The sequence below is a fragment of the Thamnophis elegans genome, chromosome 5 (assembly GCF_009769535.1).
Source record: "Thamnophis elegans isolate rThaEle1 chromosome 5, rThaEle1.pri, whole genome shotgun sequence".
NCBI classification, from domain to species: domain Eukaryota; kingdom Metazoa; phylum Chordata; class Lepidosauria; order Squamata; family Colubridae; genus Thamnophis; species Thamnophis elegans.
The window spans coordinates 65,460,345-65,483,107 of NC_045545.1; the positions used below are offsets into that span (position 1 = coordinate 65,460,345).

The window sequence follows — 22,763 nt, forward strand, 5'->3', positions numbered from 1 at the left end:
CCCAAAGATATGTGGCAGTAATCTGACTTAGAATTTATAGTAGTTTTTGATAAATGTTTATATACATATATGTGTGTATTCTCCAACCATTTTTAAAAAGTATCTCTTGAAAATTACATGCAGTAAAGTAACAATCCTTTGATTCCATATGCTTTGCCCGCAGCACTTTTCCTGTGATTTCTCAGTTGGTTTCTTTGATTGATTGATTGTCTGATTGACTGACTGACTGACTGATGATGGAACTTTTACTAAACAGGCTTGATGTATCTGAAAACATTCTAAATAAAGTTACAGTAAATTGATGTAGTTTCCAATATAGCTTGAAAACTATATGCTACTATATACTTGAAATGAAAAACAACAGTTAATAATGTTGAATCACATCTACTTTCAACTATATGCCATCATTTACCTAGCTATAGCTAGAAAATCAAAAAACAAAGCTGTAAGGGAGGAACTTCTTGCTTTCGCTATTCCACTGTAACTCCAATATGTGTTTTCTGGATGTCAGTTCAAATACCATCAAGTGACTGGAGTTCCATTTGCACCTCTTCAATCTCCTTCAGTTTCACCATTATGAATATAGTGGTATCATTTGCAAATCTCCCTAGTGGATGGCTCATCTCTAACTTTCAGATTTTTAGTAAAAATAATAAAGAGCACTCCTCATAGCCCATATTAAAAGGTAAAGGTTTCCCCTGCCAGTCATTTCTGACTTTAGAAGGGAGTGCTCATCTCCAATTCACAGCCAAAGAACCATTGTTGTCCAAAGATGCTTCCGTGGTCATGTGGCCAGTATGACTATATGCCGAAGGTGCACTGAACACTTACTTTCCCACCAAAGTAGTCCCTCTTTATCTACTTGCATTCACATGCTTTCAAACTGCTAGGTTGGTAGGAGCTGGGGTAAGTAATGGAAGCTCATTCTGTCACGCAGTATGTAGGTCTCGAATGCCAACCTTCCAGTCAACAAGCCCAGCATCTTAACCACTCAATCACTACACATATTAGTATCATGCATAAAACTGGAAAAACATTTTAAACCTGGAGCAAACAGTGTTCTCAATGTTCTGTCAAACTTCTTTCTAATTCTAGGTTTTAAGCAAAATTCAGATGGGACAAATAGGGCAAGACTGGCACTTCCTCTTACCTGTCATTGGTTCATAACACAGCATAACAAAACAGTTTGCTTATCCCACTAGTTTTCCCAGTGACTTTCTTTGTTCTGTCAACACCCTCCACTCAGCCAACAAACATCTTTGCTCCCTCCTCTATTCCAGTACTACGCACAGACCAATCCTTCATTTAATCTGTGCTCAGATTAAAACATTCCAAACATAAGTTTTGATCTAGGCTCAGATTATAACAGTTCACTGCTGTATGTCTGTAATTGGGGTGCTATTTTAAATTGCTTGATAGTTAATATATTTCATTAAAAAGTATCTGAAAAATTGATTCCTTTAAATGAAAGACACTATTCTACTGAAACTCTTTATAGCTGATACAAATCTACTTAAATTTAGCCATCAGTAACTTAGACCTTTGTGATTGTTGTGTACCTTCTCTTACAGTTTTAGAGAGTTGGTTGGATTATACTGGAGAGCTGGAGCCACCAGAACCATTAGCAAGACTTCCTCAACTGAAGCATTGTATAAAACAACTTCTCACAGACTTGGGCAAAGTACAACAAATAGCACTTTGCTGTTCAACATGATATGAAATTTCTGCTGGATGGCTGGAGCCTGTCGTATGATGAGCATTCTCTATTTTAATGAAATAGCATGCTTGTTGCATGTGATGCAGAACTGACTTCAGGGAATTATTTAGGGTCAAGGGTTACTCTTCATAAAAGTAAAGAGATTGCCCTTATTTTGTTCAGTTGGCCTTTGCTTGGCATTTTTTAACATTATGGAAAGGGATTTATTCTTGTCTTCAAAATGTAGGAGCAGGTTGGCAAAGGATTTTTTTCATTCCTTGTATCAAGTTGAGATAACCATTAATGTTCTTTTCATATATACACTGACAAAATTGTGCCACTGGAGAACAGTTTAAGAGCCAAAAAATAATTAGTGATCCAAGGCTGTAGATAACATTCTGCCTAGTTTATTTAAGTGACTTAATGTGTCAGAAAGACTCATACTTTATCCTAATAGTTTATGCATAACTATGGTATTTAATCAATAGAACATATTTTCAAGCCTAGCAAGTATGAATGTCTAATTTTATAATAAACTGTTACAAGAGGTTTGCATATATGATCTGAAACTAATCTACTATTTTAAATAGATGTAGTAGAAGGTCCCAATTTGGTTGCACTTCGTTTCCTAGTAAATTATCATTTTCCATATTTATCATGACATTGTAGCATGATTCTCATGGTACTGGGACACCCATTTATGTTGAGCTTCTTTGCATTCTTGAATTTTTAAATCTGGCCATGCTGTGCCTCCCATGTACTGATGACATATCCTGAACGCAGGGTGTAAAAGTGTCTACACAAGGAAGGGTGTATTACAGATTGAGATCTGACCATGGCCAGTGATGGTCATGGTATTGTTTTCTCCCCTACTGTTAATAATTGCCATTCCGGTTATAGTTTGAAACATAATCTTTTTCAATATTATAAATGTTTTCATTGTAGATACTTGTAAAGTGTGGTTTTGGGAATCAGTTAATTTTATATTTGTGTATAACAAAGAGTCTCAAGGTCTATGCATGAGGTACTGTTCCCAAAAGCAATGGGACATTATGTTAAACGATGTTTTTGAAACCCCTTTTTGTACTTTTATTTTTAGTTTCCTTACTAGCATTATTTGTGAGATCAAAGTGAAGAAATGCTGCTTACATTGAAGCTACATTATATAGTAGCTTTTCGAACATTGGTGTATCGTAACTATTTTATATGTTTAAGAATATCATTTGCCTGCAGATCATATTTCCATCACTGCTTCCTTTTTGTTAGATAACATCTGGGACGAGAAATTACTTTGAGGTGGACAGAATAGGGTATTTTTGCATTGGGTGTTCTGAATGTTGGATTTTTCCTACCTTGATATTGGACTTGTTTTTGACACCACCAAAGTTTAAATTAAAGCACATTTGTGAGTTGAAGACCTGTTTAGTGTACAAATTGGTAATTATGAATAAAAATCCGTAATGTTTATATGCTGCAGAATTATGTAGGTTTCAGTTATCTAGTGTTCGTCATAGAAGTAACATTTTTCTGACCATCTTATCTCATTCAAAAACAGTCTACTTTTTTTGCATTCTGACAGAGACTTTATGCCAAGACTAATTTCAGGGAATAATTTGTCTCCAATTATTTGGCTCTTACAGGTTATAAGTATAGCAGCTGTACACCAGATAAAAATTATTTTGCTGTAATAAATTGGAATAAAGTTTGTGATTGTTAAAAGACATCCAGTTGTCTCATAGTAACATTATGGGGAGTTTTCTAGATAACAAGGTATCCCTGAAAAAAATATTTATCTTTTTGTTGTAGACAAGTAAGTGCATTTTGTTAAGGCTTGAATAACTTATATTTCTAGCTATATCCCTTCAATGTTGAAGATAATCCTAAAACTATAGAGCAGGGCTTAGACATATGTAACTTTCAAAGTGTTACAAATCGTAACTGATAGAACTTCTAATTATCATGACCAGTGCTTGGGGACACTGAATTATCATTTAACAACATCTGGAAGACCCGTGATTCCATATTCCTGAAGTCTGCTGTGTAGGAAACTAGGAGCCAGACAAGTTCAATACTATTTTTGTGGACTTTGGACTGGTTTCCTTATTATTCAGGCTATAATGTAGTTACAATATAAGAGAATATATGTAACTCAGGATTGAACTATGGATTTCTTGGTGCTCTCTGAACTTGGTTGTTTGCTTGTAGATATTTCATTACCCATTTAAGTAAGGTCAGTGCTAATCAGGTTACGAAATATTTGCAAGCAAACAACCAAGTTCAGATATCATCAATGACTCCACTATAATTTATTTTTAAATTGTTATTTGTATTCCTCCTTTATTATTTTTACAAATAACTCAAGGTGGTGAACATGTGAAGTTTGTTTAGTTTTAACATAAAACCAATGTACTGTGGCTTCATTAAGCAAACCATGCAGTTTATGAGTGTGGCCAAATATGTTTTTGGGTGCCTTTTATGTGCCATGTGTGGATTCTGTATAGAGAACACTTGCATTTCCATTCTACTTTTGGTAGCTCCATTCCTATCATTCTTCCTCTCAATCAGATAAAGCATCTTTCCTTGCTTTCCTTTGTTTCTTGAACTGTTGACAATAATGTCACAATGCTCCATTGCAGCCGTGTGAAACAGTTACTTGGTTTATTGTGAATATCTCAGTTTTTGCATTACTAATCAATTATGAATTACTACGTGCAAAACCAGTAGGAAAAATACATAAATATACTTCACATACACACAAACCAAAAGAACCACAATATTTCAATGAGCCAAGCTTCTTGAAAAAGCTGAAAAGTATAACTATGATAACACTGGTTTAAGGATAACCACTTTGAATCAACTTGATAAAAATACCACAAATTCAACAGATCTTGTGTTCAAGTTTCCTATTCCAGAAATACTTCCAATATTTGCTTTAGATATCTTTGGTTTGCCTTCTTTTTCTCTTTGGTGTGCCCTGTAATGACAGGTCATCAGTCATATACAGGTAAGTAGTAACTGCTTCTCGCAAGCCAAGACTGATGGGTGAGTCTTCTATTAGCGGTTCTTCTGACAACAAGTCTGAGCTAGATAGAAAAAAACATTTCTGAGCAACATTGTTAAAAGAAGAATAATGACTTTGTTTTTATTTTGTTTCAAGTAATGCATGATGCTCATAAGAACAGGCAAACAACTACCAGCATTTTCTGGAAAGTACACTGGAAAGTTTGCTTTTGCTAGTGGGATGGATTTTTTCCCTTGTAGCAACATAATTTCTTGCTCCAGTGGTTTATGTTTGTTACAGCTGAGGATTCTGGAGTTGAAAAGAAACAACTATTCTCATGGGTTGTTTTTAAAATGGTATAGAACCAGTGTAGAAGTGACCCCCAACCTTTTGGACATTGGGACCGGTTCCATGGAGAGAGGTTGATTATAGGTTGAATGTAAAAAAATAAAATAACCTCTTGATCTGTTGCCAGTTGAGAGCAGATCTTTTTACTTCCACAGGTTTTGGAAGATTATGAAACAAGCTGGAACTAGCTCCTTGGATGAAGCATGGTTTCTTCAAACAGCAACATAAGCCATCACTACTTTCTATTAAAGAGAATAAACAAACATGATAGATTTTCATATATAGGGTTTTGTGACAACCTACTGTATTGCAGAGAAAAATATCCAGCTGCAAAAGTCACTTGCTTTTCCAGCTTTTGGATAATAATGCACTTTATTTTCTTGGTGAAAATACCCAAATTTAAAAATAATTCTTAAAGAATAATCACATAACAGTCCTAGACTTTTCACCACATTCTTTCAAATCTTATTTATTTGCTTATTAAATTTCTATAGCTAGCCATCTCAGCCAAATGACTGGGTGGCTTAAAATTCTAAAACCATAACAAAATTAAAAACATCCAAAAAGTGAATACAGCAGCCAAGAAAGTTAACCAACTAACAAGAGAGGCAAGAAACGGCTTTTAATACATTCTGAACTTCACACTGGGCACATACAGCAGACAACAAATGGTTTAGGAGGTACTCCTAAATCAGATAAGATTGAATCAGGAAATTAGGGGTTTGATCATAAAAAAAGAACAATATAAAACACAGGCCTTCGCTGACGACATAGTCTTTATTGTGGAAGACCCTCTAATCTCAGGACCGAAATTAATGAAGGACATTGAGGACTTTGGGCGTGTGGCCGGATTAAAAATAAATAAGGAAAAAACAAAAATGATTATAAAGAACTTTCCCCAAAAACAGATAGAAGAACTAGAGAAAGCAATGGAATTAAAGGTAACTAAAAAGGTCGTTTCGTTTTCCCTTTATTTGTATGCCGCCCTTTTCCCTGGGGGGATTCAGGGCGGCTCACAGTTCAAAAAAGGGGGGGGGGAGACAAACAATACTCCAACATGGAGACAATACAACATATTAAAAAGAGAGCACAACACTGTCACAATTCGGGTGGGGTTAGAATCTTAACCCCAGGCCAGCCGGGACAGCCAGATCTTTAAAGCGGCGCGGAAGGACTGGAGGGTGGTGAGGGTCCGAATCTCCACGGGGAGTTCATTCCAGAGGGTCGGAGCAGCCACCGAGAAGGCTCTCCTCCGGGTAGTTGCCAGTCTGCACTGGCTGGAAGATGGAATTCGGAGGAGGCCTAATCGATGCGATCGTATCGGTCTAGTGGAGGTAATTGGCAGTAGGCAGTCTCTCAAGTACCCAGGCCAAATACTTAGGGATTTGGCTATCTGCGAAATGCTCTTCTATAAAAGAAGATAACTATGATAAACTATTACGAAGCATCCAAAAAGATTTTAAAAATTGGTCAAAGCTACAAATATCGTTGATGGGAAGAATCACAGTAATCAAGATGAATGTCTTGCCAAAAATACTCTATTTATTTCAAACGGCACCGGTCAAATTAGGAGAAAATTTTTATAACGATTTGGATAAAATGGTATGAAATTTTATGTGGAATGGCAAAAAGCCTAGAATAAAATATAAGCATCTTCAAGATAAAAGACCGCAAGGTGGAATGGACCTACTGGAATGGAAAGCATATCATCAAGCAGCAACAACAATGTGGATAAAGGAGTGGGTAATGTTAACCAACAAAAGAATCCTAACGATAGAGGGCCACGACTTGCAATGGGGGTGGCACAATTACTTATGGTGTGAGGGAAACAGTCCACAATTATTTTAGAAGACACCATTTAAGAGGGGTACTGATTAATGATTGGCTGGAAATTAGAAGGAAATTCTATATCCAACTACCCAAATGGATATCCCCGACGGAAGCCCTGATATACCCAAACCTGATAAATTTTGACAAAAATGTTATTTACAAACAACTGTTAGATGACCAAAATAGACTAAATTCCAGGGAAAATTTGGCTGAAATGGGAATAAATATTGATTGGTGGCCATACTTTCAAATACAAAATAAATACAAATCAGATCTAGCACAATTTGGCTTTCAGGACAAGGACCAGGAATTGGATAAAATCTTAATAGGACCAGACGAGAAATTAATGTCGAAAATATATAACTGTTTGCTGATCCGAAAAATGGAAGCAGAAAGAGTGAAAGAAGTCATGGTAACCTGGGCCCAGAATATCGGCCACACAATTGACCTGGATGACTGGGAAAGGGTATGGGAGTGGAACCTGAAATTAACGAAGTCGACGGCCTATAAAAAAAATATATACAAAATGTTCTACCGCTGGCATCTCCCTCCGACAAGACTGGCAAAAATTTCCTCAAAATTATCGGCCAAATGCTGGAAATGCAAAACAACACTGGGCACGTACTACCACATGTGGTGGACGTGTCCGGTGGCTAAGACATATTGGAAGCGAACGCTAAAATGGCTGAATGAAATCATGTCAATTAAATTAAGTCTCAAGCCCGAAATGTTTCTATTAGGGATAACAGATCAAAAAATAGGTAAAACCAATCAATACTTTCTCGTCCATATCTTGACGGCGGCAAGGATCGCTTACGTGCAGTGCTGGAAGAGTGAAAATGCCCCCACTAGTACAATGGTGATGAATAAAATCTTAGAATTAGCGGAAATGAACAGATTGACAATGCGAATTAACGAAAAAGAAGACACAAACTTTTACAAAGTCTGGGAGAAATTATACAAATGGCTTGATGAGACAGTGAGGATTAAGATATAAAAGGAGATAGTTGACTAACTTAAAATGATCTAAGCAACAACTCAAATATGCAATACACAAAGACAGAGGGACAAATGAGAGTAGAAATGTATTAGAGGTGAGAATTCACCGTTGAGTAACACCATTAGACCACAACGTTGGAAAAACTTGAAAAGCTGATAGGTAATCTGTTATAACTACCTGCATGGAATTAGCAACCTAGTCTTAGACTAGTTAAGGCGAGATGAGCTATGGGAGATGAAAATATGTAAAGAGCTTTATCTCTTTTTGTATCTTGTATTTTGTAAATCTTGCCTTTTTTTATATAACTTTCAAATAAGGAAAGAAAAAAAAAGAGAACCAGGTCATCCCCTGAAGAGGAGAATATGTAAACACAACAACGGATAGAGTGGCTGGAGGGAGGAGTAGAAGGAAAGATAGGAAGGAGAGGAGAAAGGAGAGGAATAGGAGAAAGGGAAAGGCAGAGGAAGAATGGGAGGGAATGTAAGAGGAGGAAAGGGAAGAAGAGGGGAAGGGTAAAGGGGAGGAAGGGGAAGGAGAGAAGGGAAAGGAGAGGAGGAAGGAAGAAAGAGAAGAAGGAAGGAAGGAGGGAAGGAAGGAGAGAAGAAAGGGAAGGAAGAGAAGGAGAGAAGAAAGGGAAGGAAGGAGGGAATGTAGGAGGGAATGTAGGAGAGAAGAAGGGGAAAGGAAGGAGGGAAGGAAGGAGAGGAGAAAAGAAAGGAGGGAGGAAAGGGGGAGGGAGAGAATGAAGGAGAGTAGGAGAGAAGAAACAAGGGAAGGAAAGAGGGAGGGAGGGAAGAATAAGTAGACCGTTGTAAGATAAGATGGATCTATGGGATGGTAAGAAAGCAATTTTCAAGTATACTGTCAACTGTAGGGAAAAAATTGTTATAAATACATATTATTAATAACAGTTATGAGATCATATAATTGTGAATGTATATATGAAATTGATAAAATAAAAAATTGAAAAAAAAAGATTTTCATATATAGGGTTTTGTGACAACCTGTATTGCAGAGAAAAATATCCAGCTGCAAAAGTCACTTGCTTTTCCAGCTTTTGGATAATAATGCACTTTATTTTCTTGGTGAAAATACCCAAATTTAAAAATAATTCTTAAAGCATAATCACATAACAGTCCTAGACTTTTCACCACATTCTTACAAATCTTATTTATTTGTTTATTAAATTTCTATAGCTAGCCATCCCAGCCAAATGACTGGGTGGCTTAAAATTCTAAAACCATAACAAAATTAAAAACATCCAAAAAGTGAATACAGCAGCCAAGAAAGTTAACCAACTAACAAGAGAGGCAAGAAATGGCTTTTAACACATTCTGAACTTCACACTGGGCACATACAGCAGACAACAAATGGTAAAACTGAATAACCTATTTATTTTCCAAATGTTGGTCAACATTTTTTACCCAGACTCCTTATTTTAAATTACAATAAAATAAATGGCAATTAGAATGATAGAAAATGGTACTTTGAGAATCAAGAATATGGTGGCACTAAAGTTATCTTTCACTGAGAAGAAGCCAGAAGTATAGAATCTAACAGATCTGGCCATTTCCACCTTATCTCCAAAGGGCTGAAGTTTTTGCCTAATGACCAACATGCTGTAAAGCAATTATGTCTCTCTTTTTTCTAACAGAGAGAAAGACTGCCACAACCAGAAACTGAAAAGAATGTATAATTTCTTTTAATTTATAATTAATTTAAAAATAATTACCAGAATAATAGTCCACCAGTTCATGCAAGCTTGGGAAGGTAAGGCTGGGGGAAATATAAAGCCAGTTGTTCTCCAAGCAGTTAATGCGGTAGTGTTTTACACTATTCCAGGATTCATGATTTGTGCATCTGATTGATAAAGAGTAGCAACCTGTTTATCAGAAAAAAACAATCTGTAACATTGAGACAGAAAACAAGTCCACCCAATCCTAATGCTAACAATGAAATGTATATGTTTCATTAAATTCTCTTGAAAGCATTTAGATCTTTTTTCTGGTCTTTAGAGTTATGCTAGTATCCTTAAAACTTGCATTGTGTCTTATTTGAAGGAGAAAGCTTAACTATTAATTTCAAAGCTTAATTAGATGTTCTCACATTTCATCCATGGTAGGCCCTGTGAAGCGCACCCACTTGGTGTATCTTATATTTCCTCACGCTTTTAGAACTGGAAAATTATTGTGGACATTCTGTAGAATCCATACCTTTCTTCGCTTGTCTCTTTCTTATGACGAAAGAACCTTCCTGGTTTGCAGGCAACAGTAACAACTCCTCAGCTTTGGCTCGATCAATGCCTTCATAGAGCCACCTGAAGATAAAAACACCGCAGGGGTCAGTTGCCTATGAAAAATATGTGTGAGTTAAGGGGGAAACTACTTTTTTTGTAGAGTTGAGGATCTCTTAGAACACAGAAACACACATACACCCCAATATCCTTTGATGTTACTTCAGAGAGAAAAACCACAATGCTTACCTGTGTGAGATTTTAGCTATATTGTTGCTAGGTACACAGCATTCTTTGCCAGTTGCTACTGACTTGACTTGACACCATTCACCCTCTCTGCAGGAGAAGAAATGCAACTTAAAGCCATGGCCTCAAGTAACTACTCCATGAATAAGTTACCATGTTTCCTAAAAATCTAGTCAAGGAGCAGACTTTTTCATCAGAAAAATGCTCCCCAATTATCCCTTGGGACTACATTAACATCCCAAAAATCCAGACTTTAAATATGAAGGATGAGGGTTAATTTAACCACCCAGATGTGTTAGGTTTACAATCTTCAGACTGACCAACCATATGGCAACTGGAATTTTTGGGAATTATCATATTAATGCAAATGAGGATCAAGTTGAGAAAGGCTGAATTTAGCCCTTCTAACTACTCAGAGCAGACCTCAAATAATTTAGGCCAGCTCCATAAGGACTCCTAATTTATTTTTTATTGGTTATTTACATATTTTGTGTATGCTATTCTTAATTTTAGATATCAGTAACATTAAACAAATACAATATAGTAAAAATGGAGAATCGGCAATTAATTTGGACAACTAATACGAAGTAGATATGAAAAAATAAGGTCTGACAACGGATGTTTTCAAAATTGGAATTTTCTTCAGTGGAAAATCCCTAACCCCTCCAGGATAGATCCCTCTTGATGACTACCATAATATTAACTGCACTGCTTGATGTTTTGTCCCTTGTCTGTTAATACTCACTCAGATAGCAAGTTCAGCTGTTCCCCCATCCTTAGTACTGGCTCTCTGTATCTAGAAGGAAAATCACTGACTGCAATAATCAGGGGGGAATTGGCAACTGTAGATTAAAAGAAAAAATAAACACCAACCAGGTTAATTGATTGTAATGCGATTGTAATCTCTCAATATTTGAAGTATTCTTGCAAAATGCTTTACATACTGTATGTCTTATTTTATCTCAAAGTTTCCTCTAGATTGGAATGTAGAAACTGATGTGTTGATAGAAGCTAATTCTCAACAATATTAAACAACACTAAATTGTTTCCCTTTCCTTTGTGGTCAACAGAACATTTCATTATAGCACTACGTAATTTGAATCCAGAATTCTATAAAGCCATATTTTTATACAAATGTACTCGGATTAAGGAAGATTTTTCCCTTACTGCCCTCCCCCCCAGGCTGAAGCCCTCAAGTGACAATGCCAGGCAGCATTCTCTATAGCCAGGTGCTATCAGTGGAATTCCCTTGCTTCATCTTGTCTACTTCAACTTTTCAGTTTCAGGCTGCTTACCTGTTAGTTAAAACATTTTAAAATTAATCACTTGTTTTTTGTATCTATTTCACCACAACTGATGATGAATGCTCATCCTAATGGCTATAATTACAGGTTGGTAATTAATATTTTTCTATTTATCATTTAATTCTCTAAGAATGATACTAGGCTCTTTTGTTTTTAAAAGTCACTACCAATGCTACTGAATAAAACTTCAATCTTAAAAAGACAATCCTGTCTTTTTATGTACACTGAGAGCATATGCACCAAATAATAACACTTGGCCAATAAAGGATTATATTCTATTAAAATTTTATGATTATGGTTCTTCGAGTCAGTCTTCTGGTAACTACATGGACAGATCCATGAAGTTTTTCATGGCTAGCATAACTACATTCTTCCAGGATGTTTTTTTGACTCTCCAATCTAGGGTCACAGAAAATGACAGATATCCAGCTATCTTCTCTACCTAAGGGAGACCTAGTCCAGATTTTTTTCCCCACTAAACTGAGTCTCTCTTGTAAAGTACAAAGATTAAATAGGAACTTCCTGTGAGCTTGACACTATACCTCCGTGATGAAGCCAAAACCTACAGTCTCTTAGTGTCCCACATTTAGTCTGTGATCTACCAGATTCTTCTCTCATTTACTACCTCTAAGCCAGGTATCATCTGTCTCATAATCGTGCATCTAGTTTTTCCTAGCTAAGTGCACAATCTTCCATTTCTCATTATTGAACGATGTTTTGTTGCACTTTATTTTACTCTTGAGCTTGTTTTTTTTGGATTGTTAGTAATCTTATCCTCCACCAGTTTTGTGTCATCTACAAATTTAAGAGCATCCCTCGTATTTCCTCTTTTATAAAGATGTTGAAGAGTCCTCGGGCCAGGACAGAACCCTGAGATACCTTCCTCCATGTGGATGTAGACCCATCAAGGAATCCAATTTGCTAGTATCTGCTACTAGCAAATTGGCCAATTGCAAATCCATCTGGTAGTGGGATAATCTGTCCCACATTGTTCCTCACTGCCGCATGGTGGGGCAGACTAAATAGTTATAGTTGCTATGTTAATGCATGTTCAATCAAGGATTTAGAATTTCTCAACCAAAATTAATAAAAGCTGCTAGATAACTAGGATGGAAGTTCTAACTTCCATTTCCGCTGGCACACAGAACTAGATCATAGTACATGACATAAAATTTCACAAACAATATGTATATACGTATATCTGTATATCATATCACTGTAACCTTTCGGGTAATAAATCACATAAATTGTTTTGTTATGTATGAAAATAAATCATCACATGCAAAAATTAGATGTCCAGAAGCCTATAAATGTTTCCCCCTATTTTTCTGCATGGAGGCTTTTTCTTTATGTCCCCTAAAATCAAAATGGCGAAGCACAAACTAAGGAGATAAAGATTAAATCCCTCCTTTGCTGTTGTAGAGAGCAACGTTGGTGTAGTGCTTAAGTCATTAGACTAGAAACTGGATGACTATGAATTTAGTCTAGCATAGGCACACTCTGTGTGTCTGTTTGTTTGTGTTTGTTTGTTTTTAAGACTCAGACTGATGGTAGCACAGCATAACCCCTACCTGGCAGATGTACACTATCGCTCTGGCTGTGCCTTGTGTTCACTTGTAGGCTTGTCTGGTTAGCAATCTGTTTCCTTTTACAGACCAAGCTTCCCATCACAATTTGTTCCTAACAGCAGTCTTCTAGTATACCACTCAGAGAGGCCTATCAACAAAAGGCAGAAAAGAAACATAAAAATTCACGTTGTTGTGCTTGAGGACTGTTGGGAAAATACAGAAGAAACCAAATGCTGTTAACAATTAATCAGCTGCCATTTTCTAGTTTCTTCTAAGGTAGATGTTTTATTAGTGTTGAAAGAGAAAGTATTAAATCATACCACAAACAAGAAGCAACAACTTCTGAAGTCAGGGGAAGGGAGAGGTAAGATGGCCAATTTTCCAGCATGGACTGATAAATATTGCTCAGGAATGCAGTATCTGTCTTACATTAGTAATGTAATAATAAAAAAAAGTTGTCCTGAATTTAGGGCATCATAATTAAGATGGCTTCCATATCAAAGTCTTTTTTTCTAAGAATTTGCCTTAAAAAAAAAACTCTTGCCCTGTAACCTGGAAGACATTAACTTAATACTGATACTAAAATGTTCATGTTATGGTAGTAAAAAAACGTTTTATCTGCTACTAGCATAATCCTATGAATAAGAAAAAGTTCAGAAACATCTCCAGTGTTTTCCTGTTGAGTTTGTTCAAAGTTGATGGCTCTTTCCTGAAAAAAAGTATGGAGCGTCATGCTTTTCCTTCTTTATCCTACCTCTTGCTTCCATTGCACTACTGCTAGCAATCATCTTTACATTTTGCTACACAATAAGAAGCTATAATTATACCAGTCCATGAATTTTTGTACGGTTGTGCAGTTTTTAACTTTCCCCATTTTAAAAGTATTCTAGTTAAGAGCATATAATCTCATACTTTTGTTTAACTGAAAATGGTTTGTACTCACCTGTCATTTATACATAGCCAGGTCTTCAGATAGTGATGCAGGGAACTTTTCAATGTCGAAGCTCTGGCAATTGGTGATAACCCCCAGTTCTAACTAGAACACGATTCATATGGGTGCTCCGGAGAAACCCCAGCCTTTTTCTTCAGTGGAAGTTTCTCAGAATACAAATGACATTGAGTTGCCTGCAAACTATTTTTCTACTGGTTTGGATCTTTTGCTGCAGTCTTTCAGGCAACTCTTTTCATGCAGTATACCGGGGCAAATTAATATCGAAACAATAGTTATCTTGATCCTTCTTCATGTCAAGTGTACCCAAACATGAAACACAGCACATTGGTATAGCTTTTTATAGTTTGAGTACATGTTTTTAAGAAGTGTTAGATTCTAAGAACTCACAAATAGCTCAGTTTCCTTTGACGTAATGGAAAGGTGGTTGATGGCTGTTTCATTTTTCTCCACAGAAAACCACTGTGTGATAAATTATATCCCAAAGAGATTGCTATAATAAGTGTTCACATTCTCAACACAGTGCACAAAGGTAGAAAGTGCACTCCATACTATAGTCAGACTGTTTTTAAATTCTTATAAGGAATTAAAATGATAAAGTAAGCATTGCAAAGTAAATCTCCGAAACAATCTTTATTTCTAAGAAGGCTGTTAGGACCACATAGCCACCCAGTTATAAAAACATCTTGGTCAGTATTGTGTTTTGCAAATCTTCCCCTCAGAATACAAAAGGTGGAAGGGATAATAAGTTTTACAAGGGTAAAATCTGTGCTAAATGGATGGTTTGCAGCTCATCTACCATGGCAACTATTTTCACTGTTTACTCTCAATAATTTCAAAAGTGTCTTCAGATTCCAAAGAGTGTGGATTAGTGCACATTAGTGAATAACAAACTCTTACACAGGAGAAAAATGGAAGTTCTCTTGAAGGCAATAGACACATATTTTAGATTTAATTTATTCTTAAAGTAGACTTGAACTCATTGCACGTAAAGCATACTCAAGTTTCAATATCTGTCACCATCATGCCACCTTCCAACTGGCAGAGTAATGTTAAAATGTCACTGCAGGCTTTAGAGTTATTTAGTCACTGCTGGTCACTTATGAAGTCGTACCTGTCTCAGTAGCCTAAAAGTAGCATTAATTATCATCATTTCTAGCTAAACTATAATCCTGTACATTTCTGTGTGTACAAACACAAACCACATCCCCAAGCTTCTGACAAAACCAGAGCAACAATGGTTGGAAAGAAAGGTGGAGCCAGAGATCAGTGACATTAACATATTTCTTGCTCAGTCGATTTTCTTGTATCTTGTACATTTTGCTAACATCTAAAGCCAGTTAAGCTTGCAATAGTCTCTTGCCTAATTATTTTCAGATAGGTTGTTTTCTCTGCAATGCTGTTTCAAAAAAAAAATACGGCTTCATAATTTTAACCAAATCATACCAAACCAAACTCTTTGAACGCACAGACTGCAAACACATTTTTAGAGCATATGGGATTCCAAATGAAGCACTTTGAACCATGAACAATTACAGTGGCTCAGACTGCCAACACCAGAGTTTTAAACCCCCGTCCCCTTGCAAACTAAACAAAAATTCCACTAAGGCCAAGTGGAGCTGTCTGACAGCATAATTAATCATAGGTAGAGAGAACTCACAAGTCATGTTTGGAACAATCTTGGCTTTTAATTTGCATATGGCATAATGAAAGGTAATGCAAGCGTAGGTGGGGGGGGGGAATCAGGAAAATATGTGCATACTGGATATAAACACAAAATTAGAAGTTGAGTCACAGATGGTAAAAAAAAAGATGTCGGAAGACTGTCTCCGATTACTTAAATCCTGTTATTGCATATATTATTTCTGTTGAAAGTGTTATTAAAGTGTTACATTTTATTTAAAATGCACTTTAAATAAAAGAATGTTTATTTCCTAGGAATGAAAAATGTACATTTCCAATTTTGTTTGTTCTTGGCTGGTCTTCTTCAGTCTTCTCAGCTTTTTCTGAAGGGAAGAAATCTTTCCTTTAAGAAGATGTTGGATAGCCATCTGTCTGAAATGGTATAGGGTTTCCTGCCTAGGCAGGGGGTTGGACTAGAAGACCTCCAAGGTCCCTTCCAAGTCTGCTATTGTATTGTATAAATAAATGCCTCTCTCTTCTCAGTTTTTTCATTTGCTGCCTCCTTTCCTTTTGCCTCTCCACATATCTTTTATTTTTAAATTCCTTCTTTATTTGACTTCCAAGCTTTGGCTCTTTTTTCACAAGACCTGTCGTGGCTGAACTTCCAGGCAGCCATTTTGCTTTCCCTCTTTCTTGATTCCTATCCAACATTTCTATTTGATTGGCAACTGGTCATCAGAAAAAGGAAGAAAGCCGCTCAATTTTTGTGCTATCTTTAAGCTCAGGCTAACTTATTTGTTCATTTTGGAATTCAACTGATTGTATATCAATATTATTCAATGATCTATTAATGTACTCTTTAAAAGACAAGTCAAAAGGGAGGAAAAAAGGACACAGAGACAATCACCTTAACAATTAAAATTGATTATACTTTATTTAACTGGTTTGAATCCCCCCCCCCAAAATCTTCCAATCCCTTCTTGTACCTGAAACAGAATTGAATATGACATTTCTTTGAAGATCTTGGCCTTATAAACAATACACAGCAGTAAAAAGTAGATAATCTGCCATAGTTTCATGAAAAATGCAGCTACATTTCTCTTCCCAATAGCAGCAATCTCACTGTCTAACAGATCATAGATTTTCTCTCTTCCAGCTAAAATTAGAAAACACAAAATTATTGAGAATTCAAGAAAAAAATATGATTTAGGAACTTCCTAATTCTCATGGTAAAATTTTCCCATATCTACCAGGAACAAATAATTAATTTTAATAGCATTGCATGGAATGAATGTGCATATGTGCGCATGCGTGCGTACACACACACACAGAGATACCCTATATAAACACATATGTAATATACAGGTCATAAGCAGAGCACACTTTTACAATATAAAGTACATCAAAGCATTCCTTTAACTAGTATTTAAATGAAACAATAGTTTTATGTAACTCAAGAACAACAAATATTTCAGTTTAGATATTTCCCTTTTGTATTTTTAGTAATGCATCTGCTTGAGAGAAAGGCTACAAAACTAGCTATGGGTTCAGAAATCCTGAGTTAATTCTATTCTATAGTCTTTTTAGAATTATATTCTGAAATCCCAGTGAAGCAGATTTTAAGTTATTTCCAAAACTGTCTGATTCTTAGTGCACTTAATTTTAATCTATTTCCATCAGAATATAAATTATACATATATTTGTGTGTGTGTATTTGTAGGAAAATACATATTATTTTCCTTCTAAGTTAACAGAAAAAAAATCTCTAATAGTCCATAGTAAAATATTTATTTAATGAAAATAGTGGAGGAAAATTTACATAAAGAACCAAATGATCTGTCATAGATATAGAATTAGCATTATAATTAATAAATGTTGAGCTAGTCTTTCAAATATGGAATGAATACGTTCCCATTTTATATATATTCATTCAAGATTAGTCTTCAGTGCCCACATACACTTAGATGGGAATGAAACCCATCAAACTCAATGAGGTTTACTTTAGGATCAATGTGAATAGCATTTCCTTCTTACTCACTCAACTATTCATAAACCAGAATTTAGAATTCAGTTGTTCAATATAGTTTATCTTATTTCAATAACTATAAATGTATCTCTGAACTAGTACATTTAATTCCCTTTAGAAATTAAAGGCGCATAATTTATTGTCAAAGTTACTGATCACTTGAGAAAATTAAGATATTTTGCTTAACATCTTTTTTCAACTTTGGAATTTTTTGTTTTGTTTTCAGCTTCAGGACCTAATTATGTATGTGTTGGGAATTATACTAAATATCATCTGGTTCTATTTCTAAATCTGCTATAATGTAACTTTACCTATTTTTATAGTGTGTAAAAATCCTTTACACACAGTTGACTAGTACACCCTCTTTGTTGGAAATTAAGCTGGCTAAATTTGAGAGCTGCCTCATTCTCCTTGCAACCTAATTGTCCTAGTGAGAGATGCTCCTGAATAAACCAACAGGAAAGAGCTTCCTTTCTCCTGCTCAGTTATGAAAGATAGAATTCTTGTACAACTCATACATTATGTTACGATCTCAAGAATTTGAACAGAAATAGATCCGCTCTTGGGAGTTCTGAATCAAAGGTGTCCTACAGAAATAGATCCGCTCTTGGGAGTTATGAATCAAAGGTGTCCTCTCTAATCAGAACTCCAAAGACACTGTTAGGACCACAGTCAAAAGCCTTAACGTCTTTCAGCAGAAGCACACTAGAAACCAATTCCAAGTGAAAAAAACACAAAAATGATCATCTGAATTTCGAGAAGACAGGAGAGACACACTGTTCTCAGAGGATCAGATAGCACAGGAGGCCAGGGGAAATGAAGACATCTTCATCTTGCCTAGCACCAATTGAAGTTAGTAGTTAATGGATGCATACAGATGTATACAATTTCAGTGGCAAGCCCACTGTGGAAGCGCATTTACCACACTTATGACACACACAGTATTTCTTCATATTTAACTGAGAACAAGCTAAATTTGCATTTATACAGCATTAATTAGCAAGCCCTTGCGCCACCCATGAAAATATTTATTTCCCTTGCATTGTTACAGAGCAAGGTTCTGCACATAGAATTAACTGGCTGAACCAAACTGCCCTTTTTAAGAAATCAAAACTACCACCACCTCCACACCAGGGAACATCTTTTAAAGAGCACCAAGTATTTCAAGCAGAAAAAAAGGAAGGTGTGATGGAGATGTGGAAGGAATGAAACCAAAATGGGCAGTTTCCTTGTGGGGAGGGGGAGAAAGGCAAAAGGAGAGACCCATCTTTCGATCTAGAGCCTGCCAAAAAATATCAGAGCTCAAAAATAACTCCTGTACCTCCAAGCAGCTATTGTTTGGTATATCTGTAGGCAGCTAAAAGTTTCTGTACAAACATAACTCAATATAATACCAAAGAGACAGGTGAAAGGTTAGCAGGCATAATGAGGGGGTGGGGGAAACCTGTTAATGCCACTTGTTGGATGGGTGCAGAAAAGAGAGACAAGGAATGGTCTGGATGCTTGCTTAACAGGATACTTCCATAGTCTGAGGACTGCCTTGGATTTCAGTAGTTTCAGGTATTCCCATGCTCACCTCCCTTAGGTTGTTGGCTTGAAACCTTGATTGAGCGCTTTCTCCTGAACCTACACTTGAAGAGGACTGGGTCCGGGAACGGATCAACCTGGTCATGCTTGCAGACGGCACTGTAAGGAGACAGGCAAGTGAATGCCAGAAATAATACATGTTTTTTAACTGCCTCAGGGGTCTTATAATGGAGGAGGCACAAAGAAAAGGAGAGCTGCTGCTGAAAAGCAAATCAGGCATCACTCTATTCACATTTCTTTAGTTTGTACTTGCTGTGGTCAAATACAGGAACATTTGTATATAGAAAACAGCTTCAACCCTTTCTCACCTTCAAATCTTGCCTGCAAATAAACTTTCCTATTCACTCCTCCCTCCCAATTGAGCTTAATTTTCACTTTTACTTCTACTTGTAAAACTGCTTCCTTAGACATGCCTGCCAACTACCTCTGTATTTTGCTGAAGAAAAGTTAGGAACAGTGTTTCTCCTACATCTCATTCCACTCTCAGAAGTGAAAGGATTGTTCAAGCCTATGCTCAAGGAACACCCTGATACAGCCTACCAGCAGAAGCATTCTGTGCAAGGCAGTCAATGCCCTCTCCCTTCTATACATAAGGGTAGCCCATGAAGCTTTTTCAGAAAGTTGGAATTCGTATCTCGGATTCCTGCACCACCAGCTAGCTGCAAACCATGCAATAGTCAAACCAAGGCAAATTAAACCACTAAAAAGGATTGTAGCACAAATAGTGTACAATGAGATGGCCTAGAGTGCGAAAGATCACCAGGCCATGCTGTAAGCGGCATAATGCATAAGAAAAATGGAACTCAGCCAAACCAGACATATACTTGTAGATACCTGGCTCAGTGTTCAGGTGACTGAGCTGCATGTAAGGGACTGGAAGCAGAGATAAGAGAGGGAATGGGAAATAAAGTTAGGGAAGTTATAACAAACTTGAGACAATGTAACCCTTGCCTGACCGTAAGCGTTTCCATATTTTGAATTCTATAGCTTTAAGAGTTGCTTAGTAAAACAATAAAGAATATTTTGGACAATTTACAATATGGTTTCAATTGTTTGACTTTTACTGAACCTGATATTACTTTCTACATTGGAAACAAGCTCATGCATATTACTTTACAGATAAACATTTTAAGAATACCCTACGCATCACCTCTGCCAATGAAGTTATTAGTAAGAAAAACTATGATAATCTTTTAAGCACAGGTTAAATATTTGTCTCTCCAAAACAGCCTTTAGGAAACTAGAAAGATCCAAATCTATTCAATAGGGAACAAATCACTAAAAGGTAGAACTGTCATTCAAGGACTGATGATTAATCCTTTTTTACAAATATTCTACTATGGTAGATAAAACTATCTTATAGTACAATAATGTGTATGAATTTACTATCACCAAAGTACAGAATAGGATCTATGATTGAGAAATAAATAATCTCAGTCACTTAGTAGGCTCTAAATTGAAATTAATGTAAAAACAATATATTATCACTTACTGTAACCCATTCCTTGAACAAAGTATTTGAAAGCTTCAGTTAGCTTCCCAGGCTGGAAAAGAAAAATAATAATCAAAAAGTATAAGCAAGTATTGCTATACACAATTTAAAGCATTGTTAATACATAATTAAATGAATATGCTATATATTTGTGTGATATATGTATGTATGTATGTATGTATGTTGATTTTCAGGATATTTTTCAGTCTAATTTTCTATTTTTTTCTTTTGTTGTTCAGTTTGCTATTTCATAATTAATTAATTTGTTAGATATTACAAATTCTTTTGGTATTTTAAAAAAAAAACTGCAATTAAAAATGGCAATAAATGATTAGTTGAATATCTTTTAGATGTATTAAGTATGACAATTCTTAGAATAAGAGTGTCAGGCCTGCAGGCAGTTCCTTTTAGGATCTTTGGCCTGCCACACTAATATTCTTTTCTACTATGCTTTTCATTAGTGGGGAATTGGGAGCGGGAATAGTAAGGAGTAGAATGTTTTGTTGTCAAAATAAAATTCCTTTCTAGAAACCAAGGTCATCTTTTGTTCTCTATACCTCTAAGCCTGACCAGAACTGGATGGGCGGAACTGCCAGCGTGGCAGTGGAAGACTGGACCATGTGATGGACTTGTGGGTGTGGGGCCAAGATCATGAACTTTCACCTGGGTGGGAAAACCCGGGAAGATTTCAGATTCGGGTTTTCACAGATGTGTCAACATGTCTCTCTCAATAAATTGAAACTTTGAGGAATACTTTGCCTTGGACTCTGATTTAATTTTGGATGTTATTTGAAATGCTGACAAAGAGCTTACCTGAACAACTTGGGGCAATCCCCCACAATCTGCCATCTGGAAGAGAAAAATGAATGGTTACATTTTTTAAAAAGTTGAGCTATAAATCTATTAAGTGACTCCATCACAGTACTATGATGGAGCACAGAGAGGCAAAAACTTCTATTTCCAAGCACATAACATTTTAAAATGGTAGTTTTTCCATGTAAATACAAATCCCTGGTGTACTGAAAATGGGAGACAATGAAACATAACATTGGCAAAAAAAGGAAAAGACAAAATAGATATATGAAACATGTAATAAATGCACTCACACCCACCCTTATACACACCTACTAGACTAGAATAAATAGCATATCAAGGCTTATTCTTTTAAGGTGGAGATTTGTCAACCATGTTGGCTGAAAACTTATAAAATAAATACTGGAGGGCTATAAACATATAAAAATCCCTAGATATCTCTAGAGGAAGTTCTTGCCTTACAACAATTGGGATTGAAATTTTGGTTCCTAAGCGATATCGTAAAATGAGACAACATGTGACTACACCGCTTAGCAACTACCAGCAACCAGCCTGGCAATCCCTATTGCCATTGATATGTGAATTTTATCTCAGTTGTTAGCTGAGAACCCATCCCAATCCAAGCCACTCTGGGCTTAGTCCCACCCAGCCCCAAACTCCAGTAAGTTTTCCAATGCCCCCCACCCACCTATCTCTTCCATTAACTCTGCCATTTCAGCTGCCCAGCTGCAAGGCGGCTCCAGATCCACCATGCTCCTGGAAGCTGCAGGCAACCCCAGTCCAGTCCCAATTGCCCTTACTAAACTGCACATTGAGACCCCTACTGCCAGGCGCTCTGCCATCCAGGCTCACCTTTGCTGCCATTTTCTTGCTTCTGGCCCTTTGGCCTTTTTTCACAATGCAAAACTATTGTGAACAGTCCAGGAGTATTGCAAGAAGTGGTAGTTTTGGCATGTTCTAACACTGGGAGAGGCTGCTTTGTACCTCTCCCCCCCCTTTCATCATGCAAAGCCAGCTCATATGGCTCAACAGCCAGGCCAGACATGC

The 22,763-nt window shown here is 36.5% G+C and overlaps 3 protein-coding genes across 7 annotated transcripts in view; 1 reads left to right on the forward strand and 2 right to left on the reverse strand.

Moving 5' to 3' along the window:
- The window catches only part of PHF20 (PHD finger protein 20), a 42,959-nt gene extending 39,796 nt beyond the window's left edge, over nucleotides 1-3,163 (forward strand). Inside the window, exon 19 of the mRNA XM_032218222.1 lies at nucleotides 1,572-3,163. Within this exon, the coding sequence (XP_032074113.1) occupies nucleotides 1,572-1,714 (143 nt within the window). The 3' untranslated portion in view covers nucleotides 1,715-3,163. The remainder of the gene's footprint in view (nucleotides 1-1,571) is intronic.
- Nucleotides 2,907-16,553, reverse strand: SLA2 (Src like adaptor 2). 2 transcript variants are annotated; one of them, XM_032218221.1, is made up of 8 exons: nucleotides 14,170-16,553; nucleotides 13,230-13,374; nucleotides 11,100-11,196; nucleotides 10,358-10,444; nucleotides 10,089-10,192; nucleotides 9,608-9,757; nucleotides 5,155-5,287; nucleotides 2,907-4,779 (listed from the first exon to the last, which is right to left on the reverse strand). In XM_032218221.1, the coding sequence occupies exons 2-8, from the start codon at nucleotides 13,324-13,326 to the stop codon at nucleotides 4,629-4,631; spliced, it is 819 nt and encodes a 272-aa protein (XP_032074112.1). In that variant the 5' UTR covers nucleotides 13,327-13,374; nucleotides 14,170-16,553; the 3' UTR covers nucleotides 2,907-4,628. The 2 variants fall into 2 exon arrangements, with proteins under 2 accessions (XP_032074112.1, XP_032074111.1); XM_032218220.1 differs by having other exon boundaries at nucleotides 13,230-16,553.
- A 153-nt stretch (nucleotides 16,554-16,706) lies between these two features.
- Nucleotides 16,707-22,763, reverse strand: part of NDRG3 (NDRG family member 3) — a 45,766-nt gene continuing 39,709 nt past the window's right edge. For 2 of the 4 annotated variants that reach the window (XM_032218215.1, XM_032218216.1), the window contains 4 exons: nucleotides 21,717-21,752; nucleotides 20,904-20,955; nucleotides 20,246-20,284; nucleotides 17,571-19,510 (listed from right to left, as the gene is read on the reverse strand). In XM_032218215.1, coding sequence (XP_032074106.1) covers nucleotides 19,332-19,510; nucleotides 20,246-20,284; nucleotides 20,904-20,955; nucleotides 21,717-21,752 — 306 coding nt within the window. In that variant the 3' untranslated portion in view covers nucleotides 17,571-19,331. Of the gene's footprint in view, nucleotides 16,955-17,570; nucleotides 19,511-20,245; nucleotides 20,285-20,903; nucleotides 20,956-21,716; nucleotides 21,753-22,763 lie in introns of those variants that run through there. The other 2 variants (XM_032218218.1, XM_032218217.1) reach the window with 2 other exon arrangements.